A 12,439-nucleotide genomic window follows, 5' to 3' on the forward strand; every position below is an offset into this window, starting at 1 on the left:
AATACCGTATTCATAGGTGTATTGTCAACCGTATTACGATTTTAATCGGTAGAGAAAGTGTTGGGTATAATACTCACTATTTTTTTCAGCAAACTGTTTTACTTGTAAATATAAACACCTTACAGTGCCCAAATTAAAATATACGCGCCTTTGGCGTGGGAGACCGGAGTTCGATTCCCGGCGGGAGCTCATAAGGTTCGGATTCCTCGTTAATCAGTAGGTCCACTTCTCATATAGCCTCGCTGCTGAACGGGACGTTAAACTCAACCCAAATTAAAATATCTTGGTAACAGTTTCAATGTACTTCTGACACCATCCTCAAATAGAGGAATAGAATGAGAAAAGGCTACCACTATTTTCCCATTCTATTCCCTCTCTGAAGATGGTGTCAGGAATATACCGAAACTGTCAGGAAGATGTAACTTTAATTGTTACACTTTAATGTTTTAAAATTTGTCTTTTGCGTTAAGTTACTTATGGTACTTGCATTTTGTAAGGATTAGTCCGTGTCAATGTGTAAGTGTAAAAGTTGATGCTTCGCAAAAGAAAGAAAAAAATGAAAACAATTTTGTACGTTTAATTCACTCGTAAAAAATATTAGCAAGCTTTTTCCAAACCCAGTCATACTATTACTAACTCAGAACAAAACAAGGAAACTAATGATTTAAATCTTTTCTTTGTTACCCTCCTAGTTTTTTCAAACTCGAGTGCACATACGAGGTCTTCAGTGCTTGTGTGGTTAGTGACGCGCCTTTGGCGCGATAGACCCGGGTTTGATTCCCGGCGGAAGCTCATGTTCCGATCCGACATTAAGCTGTAGGTTCACGTCTCATATAGCCTCGCTACTGAACGAGACGCTAAACTTAAACCAAGAAATCGAATGCACATACTTTCTTCAACGGCAGTAAATTAATATTCTGAACGAAACGTTAAATTGTAATCCATTTCAGATGATTCCAGGGAAAAAAATCCGTAAAAGAGACAATGTTTAAAAATATAATAATCATCCATGTAATAATGTTTGCAATTTAATACTTAAATTATAGCGCACAGTGCAGCAGTTTTACATGTATTTAAAGATAGCAGAAAAATGTAAATGTAAACTTAATTGTAAGTTTGGTAAATGAAAGAGATACAAGAACTTACGAGTACGAATATCATATTGAGAGCCCTAAATGTAGCGAAAGTCCCGAAATGACGGTTTGATCTGATTCTCTAACAGGTTCTTCTAGTCTTAATAAATATATCTCTGTTTCACCAAGGTATATCTCTGTCCTTAACTGCATTCGACTTGATAGATACCAGATTGTTTCAGAGGGTCAATCCTCTGAGAAATATATTATGTTTTCTGAAAGAATATCGGAAGCGTCGATGAAATACCTTCTGAGAATAATTTTTATTTGGTTAGATAATATTGGAAAATATGGAATACCTATCAAGTTTCTAGTTAGTTTACTTTCATTTTTACAATAACGCAAAGATTGAACAAGTTACTACAGCCAGTTTTTTCAAGGTGCGGTGATCATATCAATTTTCATGCTCGATGTTGTATTGCAGATCGTGATTTTGGGTACTTAATGTAACAGCAATCAAAATAGTCAAATGTTCCTTTTTACTAAGTTGAAAGACATAGATTTGGCCTTAGTGTAAGTTATTTAGTTAATTGTAGTTAAATGTCCCATTTTAGCATTGACGCTATATTAGACGTGAAACTACATTTTAAAGTGAAATCAGAAACACTGTAATGTGTTCGTTGCTCTTCCACTGATAATTGAACCCGGGACTGCGTGAATTATTCACGCACTCTATTCACTAACAGGCTAGGAGGGCTTCAATGTAAGTTTTGGCATGATGTTACTAAAATGTATTGTATTCCTCTATCCCCTTTTCATCATTCTCTCCATCCATTCTTTATCCCCATCTCTTCTCTTCTTTCCTACGACTTTGTTACAAATATTACTACTTGCATCGACATGGTATGCAAATTCTGTCGGTAGTGAATTCAGTGTGAAATGACCTAATAGCTATTTTTCCACCATCCAGAAACCAAGAAAGTTATCTACGTAAAAATGTGTTTCTAATTATATGAAAACGTATTCTTTCCATTGGTTATGGTTCCAATTTGGTGCAAGTTTGGCAACATAATCATTTTGAGATACGAAGAGCATTCATTTTTCACATCTTGTACTTTTCCTTTTTATAAGATCGCATGCCCCTAAAACAATCTGTGCTTCAGATTTGAGGTTTTCTTTATTCTATAGTACATCTACCATTTTTATTTATTTCAAGTATCAGTCTACTAAATTGACTTCATACACCGTTGTCACTCATTACACTTGCACACACACACACACACACTTTGTTTTAAGCAAACTTTGTGAATTTTATGTACAAATTCTGCGCATCCATGGGAATTGATGACTAACTCTCTCTCTCAGGTAGCAAGTTTTGAAGTTTGTTAGACCTTTCAGTGAACAATGACGCACTTAAAAAAAAGTACTTATTGTTGCTGTTACAAGGGTTATTTTGAGATAGCCGGACTACAAAAGACTAATCTTCATTTTTGTGTCAGGTAACATTGGAGCAAAAGTTTAAACAAATTATAGATGGTGGAGTGGGGACCATTGGTTCACTTAACATGAAATGCCACAAACAACTAAAATGCATTAATAAAATTGACATGAAACTGGTTATGATCAGCACACGTTCAAGAAAAGGCATCTTGAAGTTGTTGAATCTGTGCGTTGTCATAAGATAAAAAATAAAAGTAACGGCAATCAACAGTTGTTAACACTTTAAGGGAAATTACGCGCGTACGCAGTTGCGCTATGTAATTATATGCATTTATGTTTTTTAATCATTGTATTTAATGAAGCTAATAATAACCTTTTATTCCAGGTGACAACTATTTCCTTTTTCCCTAGTGTTGGTGGTGGAGATAGGATAAGCAATGCAAATGGAAAGCACATTGTATTGTTACGAGGAACCTTGTGAGTAGATTGTAATTCTATCTCAATGACTTACGTAGAAAAGTATTTTTAATTAGACACATCCAACTAACACCGCTAGAAAACATGTTTAAACATTTATTTTCGGATTAATATTTATCTGTTTTATTGCATGAAAATGAAAAATGAGCATGGAAAAATGGTAATAGTTAAAGATAAGCATTTTGTGTCCTATTGCAGTTAGTAGATAACCGAGCGAGCGTGTGTGAGTGGTTAGCGTATGCAGAGGTCCCTGGTTCGAATCCTGAGGCAGGTCATCGTAACAATTGTTTTCCAGGGTTTTTCTTAGTTTCATTAGGCATATGTCTGTATGGTACCTTGAATATATGACCCGCCTCGCCGGCTTCGAAGCTCCTTTCCTTCCTTTGTTGTTATTTGTTTCAATGTGAAATGCCTTTCAGCTGTATTTGGAATGTTGTTAATAAATAGATAAGATAATTAAAGGGTAAGTGTCCCAGTCGCTCGTATAAATTGAAATAGCCCTTATTTCGAGAACTTTCCTACCGTCCTTTCGCATATGAGAAACTTATTATAAAATGCAAGTGACTTTTAACTGAATTTTTTTTAAGAAAAAAGGAAGAAAAGAAACAATATATACTATTTTTCTTTCTTTAAACAGATTCCATGATCAAAGCATCAGGTTGCTGAGATACTTTTCCTCAAATTGTTAAAAAAATGGTGTAAGACACAGTGATGCGATGAGCACTCACAAGTGAGTTCAATTGTGTCTTCAAATGAATATATAAATATTATTAATTTCTTCCTTACTTCTTATTTCTTACCTTGAGTTGAACATCTCTCGCATTTTATAACATGATATTAATATACAGAAGATTCGCGTGAACATGCCAGTCGAAAAGCTCTTGAAATACTACACTACTATAATATATATTAGCAATTAGGACAGTGGTAAGTTGCGTATTCATATTTTATGATTTTAAACTTTTAATTATATATTCCAGTAGAGAAAATTATCGTTTTTCGGATGTAGACATTATGTGAGTTCCCTTGAATTTTATTTATGGCCCTCTGACTGGGACAGAGGTGTAGTGACCTGGAAATATTTCAGTTCTTGCTTCCATTATCCTGGTACGACTAAGGAAAACCTCCATCAGAATGGCAGTCCGAGCAGGCCACTTTTGTTTCAATTCACTTTTAAAGCGTGGGTGCAAGTATTACTTAAGCGCAGCCGTTACATGGGTATATACGGTCCACTCCTGGTTTTGATTTGTAAAAGAAAATATGTCAAAGTGTGAAGTCCTAACGCCAGCATGCATTTCTGTTTGCTTAGGGTGATTGCTTTTACGTGTAATGAAGGTACTTCAATTAATTTATTTGAGAGAGAGAATAAGGATAGGTTAATATAGAATTCTTACAGCATTATTTTATTTATTTATTTATTTATTGTGTATTCCAGTTGATGTAGTATGTGGTTCGGCAGGATCAAGAGATACATTCACAGATGTAGATATCTGCAAAAATAGCCCGTTGATGGAAGACCCCCAAGTGAAGGAAAGTGCAGCAAAAGAGGAATTCGTAAGTTTTCACAACACATTGTTCCTAGTGTAAAATTACCTTGTATTTCACGTAAAGAGCCCATGAAATTGATGAAAATTCACATCCAAAGATATATTTTCACTTGAATGGTTCTTCACAGATGAAATGGACAAATAAAACTGATTGTAAGTGTCCGTTTATCCTCAAAGAGACTATCTATTCTTCGTATTTCCATAGAAGATTTACGTATATATAAGTATGTTGGTATAGCTTGTGTAACCGTTACTAGATTTAAAGTTTAATTTTCCAGATCGTAATAATCAGTTAGTCACACATCTTTTATGACCGCAAGAGTGAGCATCTGTTTGGTAGGACGAACTCAATGTAAACATAACTCATATTCTTTATAACCTTATTTAATGTACTCATTTGATACCACATTCATTCAAATCGGCTCTTGGACTGTTATTAAACTCTTCTACGTGTACGTTATCAGGCATGGCGTGGGGGACCCGGGTTCGATTTCCAGCGGGAGCTCATGTGGTTCGGATTCCACGTTAATCAGTAGGTCCACGTCTCATGTAGCCTCGCTGCTGAAAGGGACGCTAAACTAAAAACCAACTCTAGTTATCAGGCAGGACGGTCGCCCTGCAAGCAAGGCTTTAAAAAGTAGATCGACTAGTGCTTACGCTTCTAGGATACAAAAAATGGCATTTCGGCGTTGTTCGTTTACGAAAACTACGAAACAGATATGAATGAAATTTAAAACATTTGTTTTCTGGTAGAAAAGATTGCAAGTGACATCAAAATAAAATTTCCATCTGAAAAATTGTCAAAGTTGTGATGCGTTGAAAATGAAATTCTTTTTCAGGTAATCACCAGAGATAGCAAAAAAAAAAAAAAAAAAAAGATAATAATAATAATAATAATAAATAAAAATAAAAAAAATAAAATAAAATAAAAAAAAAAAAATACTGCACCCATTTCGACGAAATTTGGGATATATGTGTACTTTTACACATACATGCTCATTAGGCATATGACTTTTTTTCAAATTGAAAAGCCTGGGGTGGCAAACAATGAATATTTGGCTGCAAACCTCGAAAATGTCTTTGATTTTGTTTAATTGTAAAGAAAGCTCCCGCACCTACATTGATGCTGTTTTAGCATTAAAAGAATATTCGCCTACTTACACAGTCTGCATTTGGCACTGAATATTCTATACAATACATTAGTAAAATAGTTTTAAATTTGTGAATTACTGTTAATGAACTTTCTGATGAGATATTTGCCACTTTTGCAAGTGTTGTGATGCTCTTGCATCACTTTCACAGCTCGCTCAGCCACCATATTTGAGCGAGGCACATCCAGCATAGAACGTTATTTTACCCAGTGAGCAGAAAAACTCTTTAAAGCTTTAGAACACTTTAGGTCGGAGATAGCAGCATACAATTCATTGTATATGTTCTCTGTATAGTGCTGAATTGAAAACCACACTTTTGTCCATCTAGTTGCGATGAAGTCGCAAGTACGTTGTAGCTGATCTCTCCATTTTGGAAGTAGAAAAAAAGTAACCATGCATAGATTGCACGTGACTTCCATCTATCATTGTTGAGAAAAGGTAGCTTCTGCCAGTTCAACTGAGGCCATTTGTTCTCCTTCCGGTAGAAATTAGATCCTCCGCGAGGTTCAAATAGAAACCGAAAATCATTTCTCAATTCTGGGTTTTCACTTGGCGGTACCTTTCCTGTGCCAGAATAGTTTTCTTGTAAATCCTCATACCCAGCCAAAACATCTTCAATGAATTGATAGTTGAAGCTGGATGACCGTGATTTTATTGGGAATACTGAATCCATCCATTGTCGCAGAACCAGGTCAAGAATATGGTGCTGACATCCTATAAACTGAGGCTCATCGAAACACATTTGTTCAAAATGTCTCTGGAGTCTAACAACAACACCACTTTTGTGGCCTATTCAATGCTGTGATGTCAGAAATGATCATATTAATACTCCTCCATTCATTATACTCATCTAACAAGGCTTGCAGTAAGATATAGATGTTCTCGGCGGATCTGCTTTCACAAACCAAAACTCCAAGCCGAAGACTTCTTTCACAATTCTGCACTTGATAATCTTTTCTTCCTATTCTCGTCCCATCAAAATGCAAGCAGAATTCCTGTTCACCGAAAATTTCTTTAAGCCGGTTCTTCATTGTTTCATCTTCCTTGATCATTCGACGCAAAATCCCCGATTGTGGGTACATTTATTTGTTCCTCAGCCAAGTTGTAGACAAAGACAGTTTTGACACGAGTTTGGCTGCAGATTTTGTTGCTTGATACTTACGTTTCATAGGGGGAAGCTCTTCTGAAAATTCAGAGTCACTGCTGACCTTACCTTCTTCAGTATCACTGATACTCACATGTTGCACTTGGCTTGTACACGGATGAATTGAGCTGCTTCACCTTTTTGAAGGATGGATCGTTAATATAGAGGCAACTTTCTCTCGTTAATATAGAGGCAACTTTCTTTGTCTTCACTGCAAAGCCAGTTTCCTTTTTCTTTTGTAATATCGAAGACACTAGTGAGAGATTTTTCAAATACCTCATTCCTCCTTTTTCTATATTTTACGAACAACTGTATCAGCTTGGCAACTTTTGTTGAAATTTGCTGCATAGTAAGCAAAGGAAAATTCAGCTTCTCCCAAAGTCTACACAGTTCTTAAGAGATTATCTTTATTCTATCCGACTGCCCTTTCAGTTCATCGCACAACCCCAAATATCTACCAACTATATCTCTGTTTGTAGGCATTTTACACATTTCACTCATGTCCGTTTTCATTTCTGGTATGCTGGGTTGGCGTTTTCTACATGTCGCTAAATTCTGTGTCCACTTTTTTCCAGCTGATTCAACTGCTGATTTTGATCTTTTGGTTTTGAATGACATTTTTAATCTAAAAATAGAAGAGATCGCAATTAGAAAGACAATTGAGGGAAGCACTGTTGCAAATACGTATAAAAGCAAAGAATACTAAAGTTTTATCACCGGCAAATCAACCTACTAGGCTCGTAACAACCAATAAAACTGATTTGCAAAAGTGTTTAATGTGCATAGTATAAATTAAAATTTGGAAAATAACTTGTATCTATGTTGCTTACTTATAACTTACAACAAAACACAATGTGTTATTTACATAAGAATCTTTGAATTTCTGCGTGCCTGATGGGTTGATGTGCAGACAAAGATCTGTCCATTTTGGTTGTAAATATACAATAAATAGATTACATTACCACAATTTATATTATACCAATGTCTATTAAACCTTTCCTAGATGCCAGACTTCTTTTCATTATCATGTTTCGCGAATCAAAAATTCTTATCATATATCGTGTTTTCCACTTACCTCGCATATGAAAGTAGATTAGGTGCGGGACGTTTTTCCAACCCCGAACGAAAATAACACTAGAGAACTAACGTATAGGCAAAAGTTCATTAAATACAACATCAGGAAACTTAAAATTTTGTAAAAAGTTAAAAAGTCATATCCCTAATGCTCATGCTAGTTTTTGTTTTTCGTAGAAAACAAGAGTTTCTTTTTGTAAATTTTTGAAATAAAATACGTCTGGTTATACGTATTCACGTTTATGTGATCTTAACATAAGTGATATCAAATTATTTTATAGTTTTGCTTTTGTTGTTTAAGTTTTGTTTTATTTCAAATTCTATGATCACAAGTACCTTGTTCTAGGACTTGCAGAAGATTCTGAATAGTTCACTGCAAGGAAAAGAAGTATTATCTACGCACAAGAATTTGGGACATCTTAATAGCAGAGCTCGCAGTTTATTAACAGATGTCATCGTTCGATATATTGGCGCAGATAAAAGGTACAGATCGTTTCGTTAAGTTTTGTGGTATCGTATGTTAAAGATAATGTAAATGCAATAGTCTTAAATATTAAGTAATTGCTGTCCTATACATTTATCGTCTTCACTAAGAATTCCGAGTAGAATCTCGTTTTCACATGGCACATATTCGACGGTATTGATTGCGTTTATCACCGTGACAGTATTTTTCACTTATGATCTATATTACAAGTATGTTTGTAGTTCTGTTTTTAGGATTAATTTGGTCTCAAAATGCATTGAAATTATCAAAGCAAAAGTTCAAACGCATTAATTCGTTAGTTGCTCATTGTGGTACACAACAATATGGATCAGTTGGAATTTGAAAGTGTTCTGATGACTGCATAGCACCCTTTGGATTGATTAATAACTGTTTGCAGTAACTTGGAACACGTTGAGTTGTATTAAATATTACAGTTCGTTTATTTGCCTGACTTAATGAAACTAAACATTCACTTCTTTCTTTAGTGCCAGTGTTACAAAATTTATAAACAAGTGTTTTTTTTTTTTCCTCCCCAATGGAGCGTCGTCTCTTAATATTTATTCAAGCTTCTATGGGAATTGCTTTGTGAAATTTCATTTTTTGTCTTACAGGATCAGTAGACAGTCATTCATTTCAATAAGTGAGGCGATTGTACGATTGTTTCCGGCTGAAAACAAGGTTTGTGTAAAATTCAGTTAGGTGAGGGAATTCTTGTATATTGCTAATTTTTCGTTTTTCTTTGCGTTCACTGGAAAAAAATTTAAAAGTCGTGGAGTATTTTATGATTCTTTGAAGAGTGTTTGGAAACCATACTGACAACTTTTGGAGATAATAGCTGATGTACTTCTAAGCAAAAATGATCCCATAAGAATATGTACAATTTTCAACGGTCTGATAGTTACAGGTTGGTAAATATTTTATACAAATTTGTTCAGGACAAAATTTTATTACTCATCCTGTATGTACTTTAAAGAGATGACGCATGGCGTATTTGAACGGCAATGGAAGCACCTTTCCACTGATGTATATATGACGATAGTGGAGTTGGAAGGGAAGTTGTGGAGGAAGAAAAAAACTCTTCATTTTAATAAAAGTAATTCGATTGTATAAGGACAATTTTATTTTTCTTTCTGATACTGTAGTATATATATATATACAGAGTGGTGCATTTAAAATTTGCCACCCTCTATATCTTTGAAACGACTGCGAATATGAGAAAAGGCAAAAACACGTCTATCATTATTTTAAGGGGCTTGAATTTTGAGCTATAAAAAGTCCACCCCAGGTACCCCCCTATGGAGGTACGTGGGTCAACTTGAAAATTTTAAATGGTAAAGGGGGTCGAGTGATATATCGTTGGAAAGGTCTCGTCAAGAGAAATATTTTGCCGAAAGTTTCAAGTCCCAATGTTGACCCTATCCTAAATGGCGGAGGTTCCCATTTTGTGTCCATAAAGTCCGTTGGCACCCAGTGTATCTTCGAAACGACTGTAAATATGAGAAAACACAAAAACATGTCCATTACTATTTTAAGGAGCTTGAATCTTGAGCTATAAACGGTCCACTCCAGGTACCCCCATATGGGGGTACATGGGGTCAGCTTCAAATTTTTAAATAGCAAAGAGGGTCGAGTGATATATCGTTGGAAAGAATGTGAACCCGAGCCATTTTAGATGGAGTCAACATAGGGACTTGAAACTCTCGGTAAAATATTTCTCTTGTCGAGACCTTTCCAACGATATATCACTCGACCCCCTTTGCTATTTAAAATTTTCAAGTTGACTCCAGATACCGCTATATGGGGTGTTTAGGGGGATCTTTTATAGCTGAAAATTCAAGCCCCTTAAAATAATGATGGACGTGTTTTAGCGTTTTCTCATATTCGCAGTCGTTTCGAAGATATAGGGGTGGCAAATTTTAAATGCATCATCCTATGTATATATATATATATATATAAAATATAAATTTTGCGACATTATTCAGCATAAAAATTGAAGTTGATGCGTAAGTTTTTGTCGTTCCTATTTGGCGACAGTGTTGGCAACCGTGTTTCTTGAAGCTCTTGGAAGAAAGATATTTTGTTCTGAAAATTAGCTTCATGAGGCTCCTTCCAACGCAACTATCGTCACGTGCCATATACCCTTGGAAAGGCCATTCTGTCACCATTCAAATGCATCATAGATGACCTTTAGAAAAAATACAGGATGAGTAATACATTTTTGTTTTGGAAAAATGTACAGAATGGTTACCAACCTGTAGGTGTCAGGCCGCTGAGAATCGGATATGTGTAGAAGCTTTTTTGCTTAGAATTATATTAACTATCATCTTCCGATTTCGCCGGTATAGTTTCTGAACACCCATTGAAAATTAGACTTAATTGTATTAATATTTATTTTATCATTGTCTTCAGAACAAGGAGAAATTTACAATTTAACTTACAAGTGAACGTTTTCCATAACTTATCAGAATACATTTTTCAATGCTCATTTTATTGAAGTACTAAAGGAATCCAGAAAAAAAAAAAAAAAGAAATTCCAATATGTCTAATTTACAGCATATATATACAGTGAAACTTGTATAAGACGGAACGTCAAGGAACAAAATAATTTTCCGTTGTATGCAAATTCGAAAAGTTAAGTTCTGTAACAATAACTGCTGGTAAAAATAATCTCGTAGTACTATACCTAGGTTAAAATGGTTGAGGTGAAAGATTAATTAACACAAAAATGTATTTACAACATAAACTCAATTTACAAAGTGAACTTATTTGAATAAGATAGATGCTTAAAGTAGAAACTACAAGTATGTATTATTTTATTATGTATTTCCTCTCACATCCCTCTTTACATTTTCACCGCCTTTTAAGGATTGTTTTCATTTTCTGGGTTTCAGTGTTGGAAATTTGCGTTTGCAACATTTGAAATGAACTTTATATTTTAGAAACATTGTCTCTCTTTCTCTCTTCAATAATCGTATTGTGTCCTCCAAAGTAACAATAACATTTGTTTTTGCCGTATTTGTGCTCAACACTGGGCACACAAACACGCCACACTGAAACCACATTTTCTGCAGCAGAAACAATGGAAATTTTCAACAACTGGTCTAAATTTTTACCATTTTTTTTTCAAAAATGACCGAATTCTTGGAAATGCATGTGTAATGACGGAGTAGCAAGCAGTAAGTCTTTAATTTATAAAGAAAGTTTTGACAGTAGAAAAGTGCTTATGTGTGTATCAACAAAAACAGGAAACAGGTAACTTAAATAACAGAAACATTATCTCCATTCTTGTTCACGGCCGAAAGATCTTAACTATTGAAAACAGAAGTTCAGTAGTAACGCCAACGCAGAGACAGACAGACTACAGTGCCCCTACGTTTCGAGCTGGCAATCAGTTAAGAGAAAAATCTTTACCATATGGCAAATCAGACAGAGTTGCCGGGACTAAAAACTATTCATCTTCGGCAAATTTCCGGTTTATATAAGTTTCGTTTTAAACAGGTTTCCATGTATTTTGTTTCTCTGTGGAAATAATATAGTTTAATTGTAATTTTGTGTTGTGCAATAGGATATCAGGACTGTATATTATAACAGTGATTTGTTTTTCAAATAGCATACTTACTACGTCCCCTATAAAGTTGCTCAAGGGAAGAAGGTTTTGGCAAGAGGGAAACTTTGGGACAGATATTGCAACACAAGAAGGTATTTGCGGCAAAGTGGTGTTTTGCCTTTGAGAAACCGGTGTGCAGCTACAACTTCTACCGAAGTCGATTTAGATGGTGCGTTCATAGTTCTTTTTCATTTATTTACTTTCATGTTCATAAATTCTGTATTCTAATTTTATCAGTAAATCACGATGCATAGTGTTTTATGCTATTTTATATTCAGACAAGGGTACAAAACTTCCTAAAAAGATGCCTGCCGATTTTTTACATGGTTGCACATATTTACGTATTATGGTCAATCAACAGATTCACAGTTCAAGGGCACTACCTTCATTATAAATCAACAAATTTCCGTGAATTTGTGCAATCAGTATATCTGCTGTTCAT

At 34.9% G+C, this 12,439-nt stretch overlaps 2 protein-coding genes across 3 annotated transcripts in view; one reads left to right on the top strand and one right to left on the bottom strand.

The window, feature by feature from the left end:
* LOC145694178 (general odorant-binding protein 56d-like) overlaps positions 1–12,439 on the bottom strand; it is a 65,587-nt gene that overhangs the window by 21,814 nt on the left and 31,334 nt on the right. The window lies entirely within an intron of this gene.
* Positions 1–12,439, top strand: part of LOC145695094 (uncharacterized) — a 31,520-nt gene that overhangs the window by 7,443 nt on the left and 11,638 nt on the right. For both annotated transcript variants that reach the window (XM_081771988.1, XM_081771987.1), the window contains exons 2-6: positions 2,899–2,990; positions 4,426–4,544; positions 8,253–8,389; positions 9,002–9,068; positions 12,001–12,166. In XM_081771988.1, coding sequence (XP_081628114.1) covers positions 2,951–2,990; positions 4,426–4,544; positions 8,253–8,389; positions 9,002–9,068; positions 12,001–12,166 — 529 coding nt within the window. In that variant the 5' untranslated portion in view covers positions 2,899–2,950. The remainder of the gene's footprint in view (positions 1–2,898; positions 2,991–4,425; positions 4,545–8,252; positions 8,390–9,001; positions 9,069–12,000; positions 12,167–12,439) is intronic.

Source organism: Thermobia domestica, chromosome 9 (assembly GCF_964235325.1).
Source record: "Thermobia domestica chromosome 9, izTheDome1.hap1.1, whole genome shotgun sequence".
Lineage (NCBI taxonomy): Eukaryota > Metazoa > Arthropoda > Insecta > Zygentoma > Lepismatidae > Thermobia > Thermobia domestica.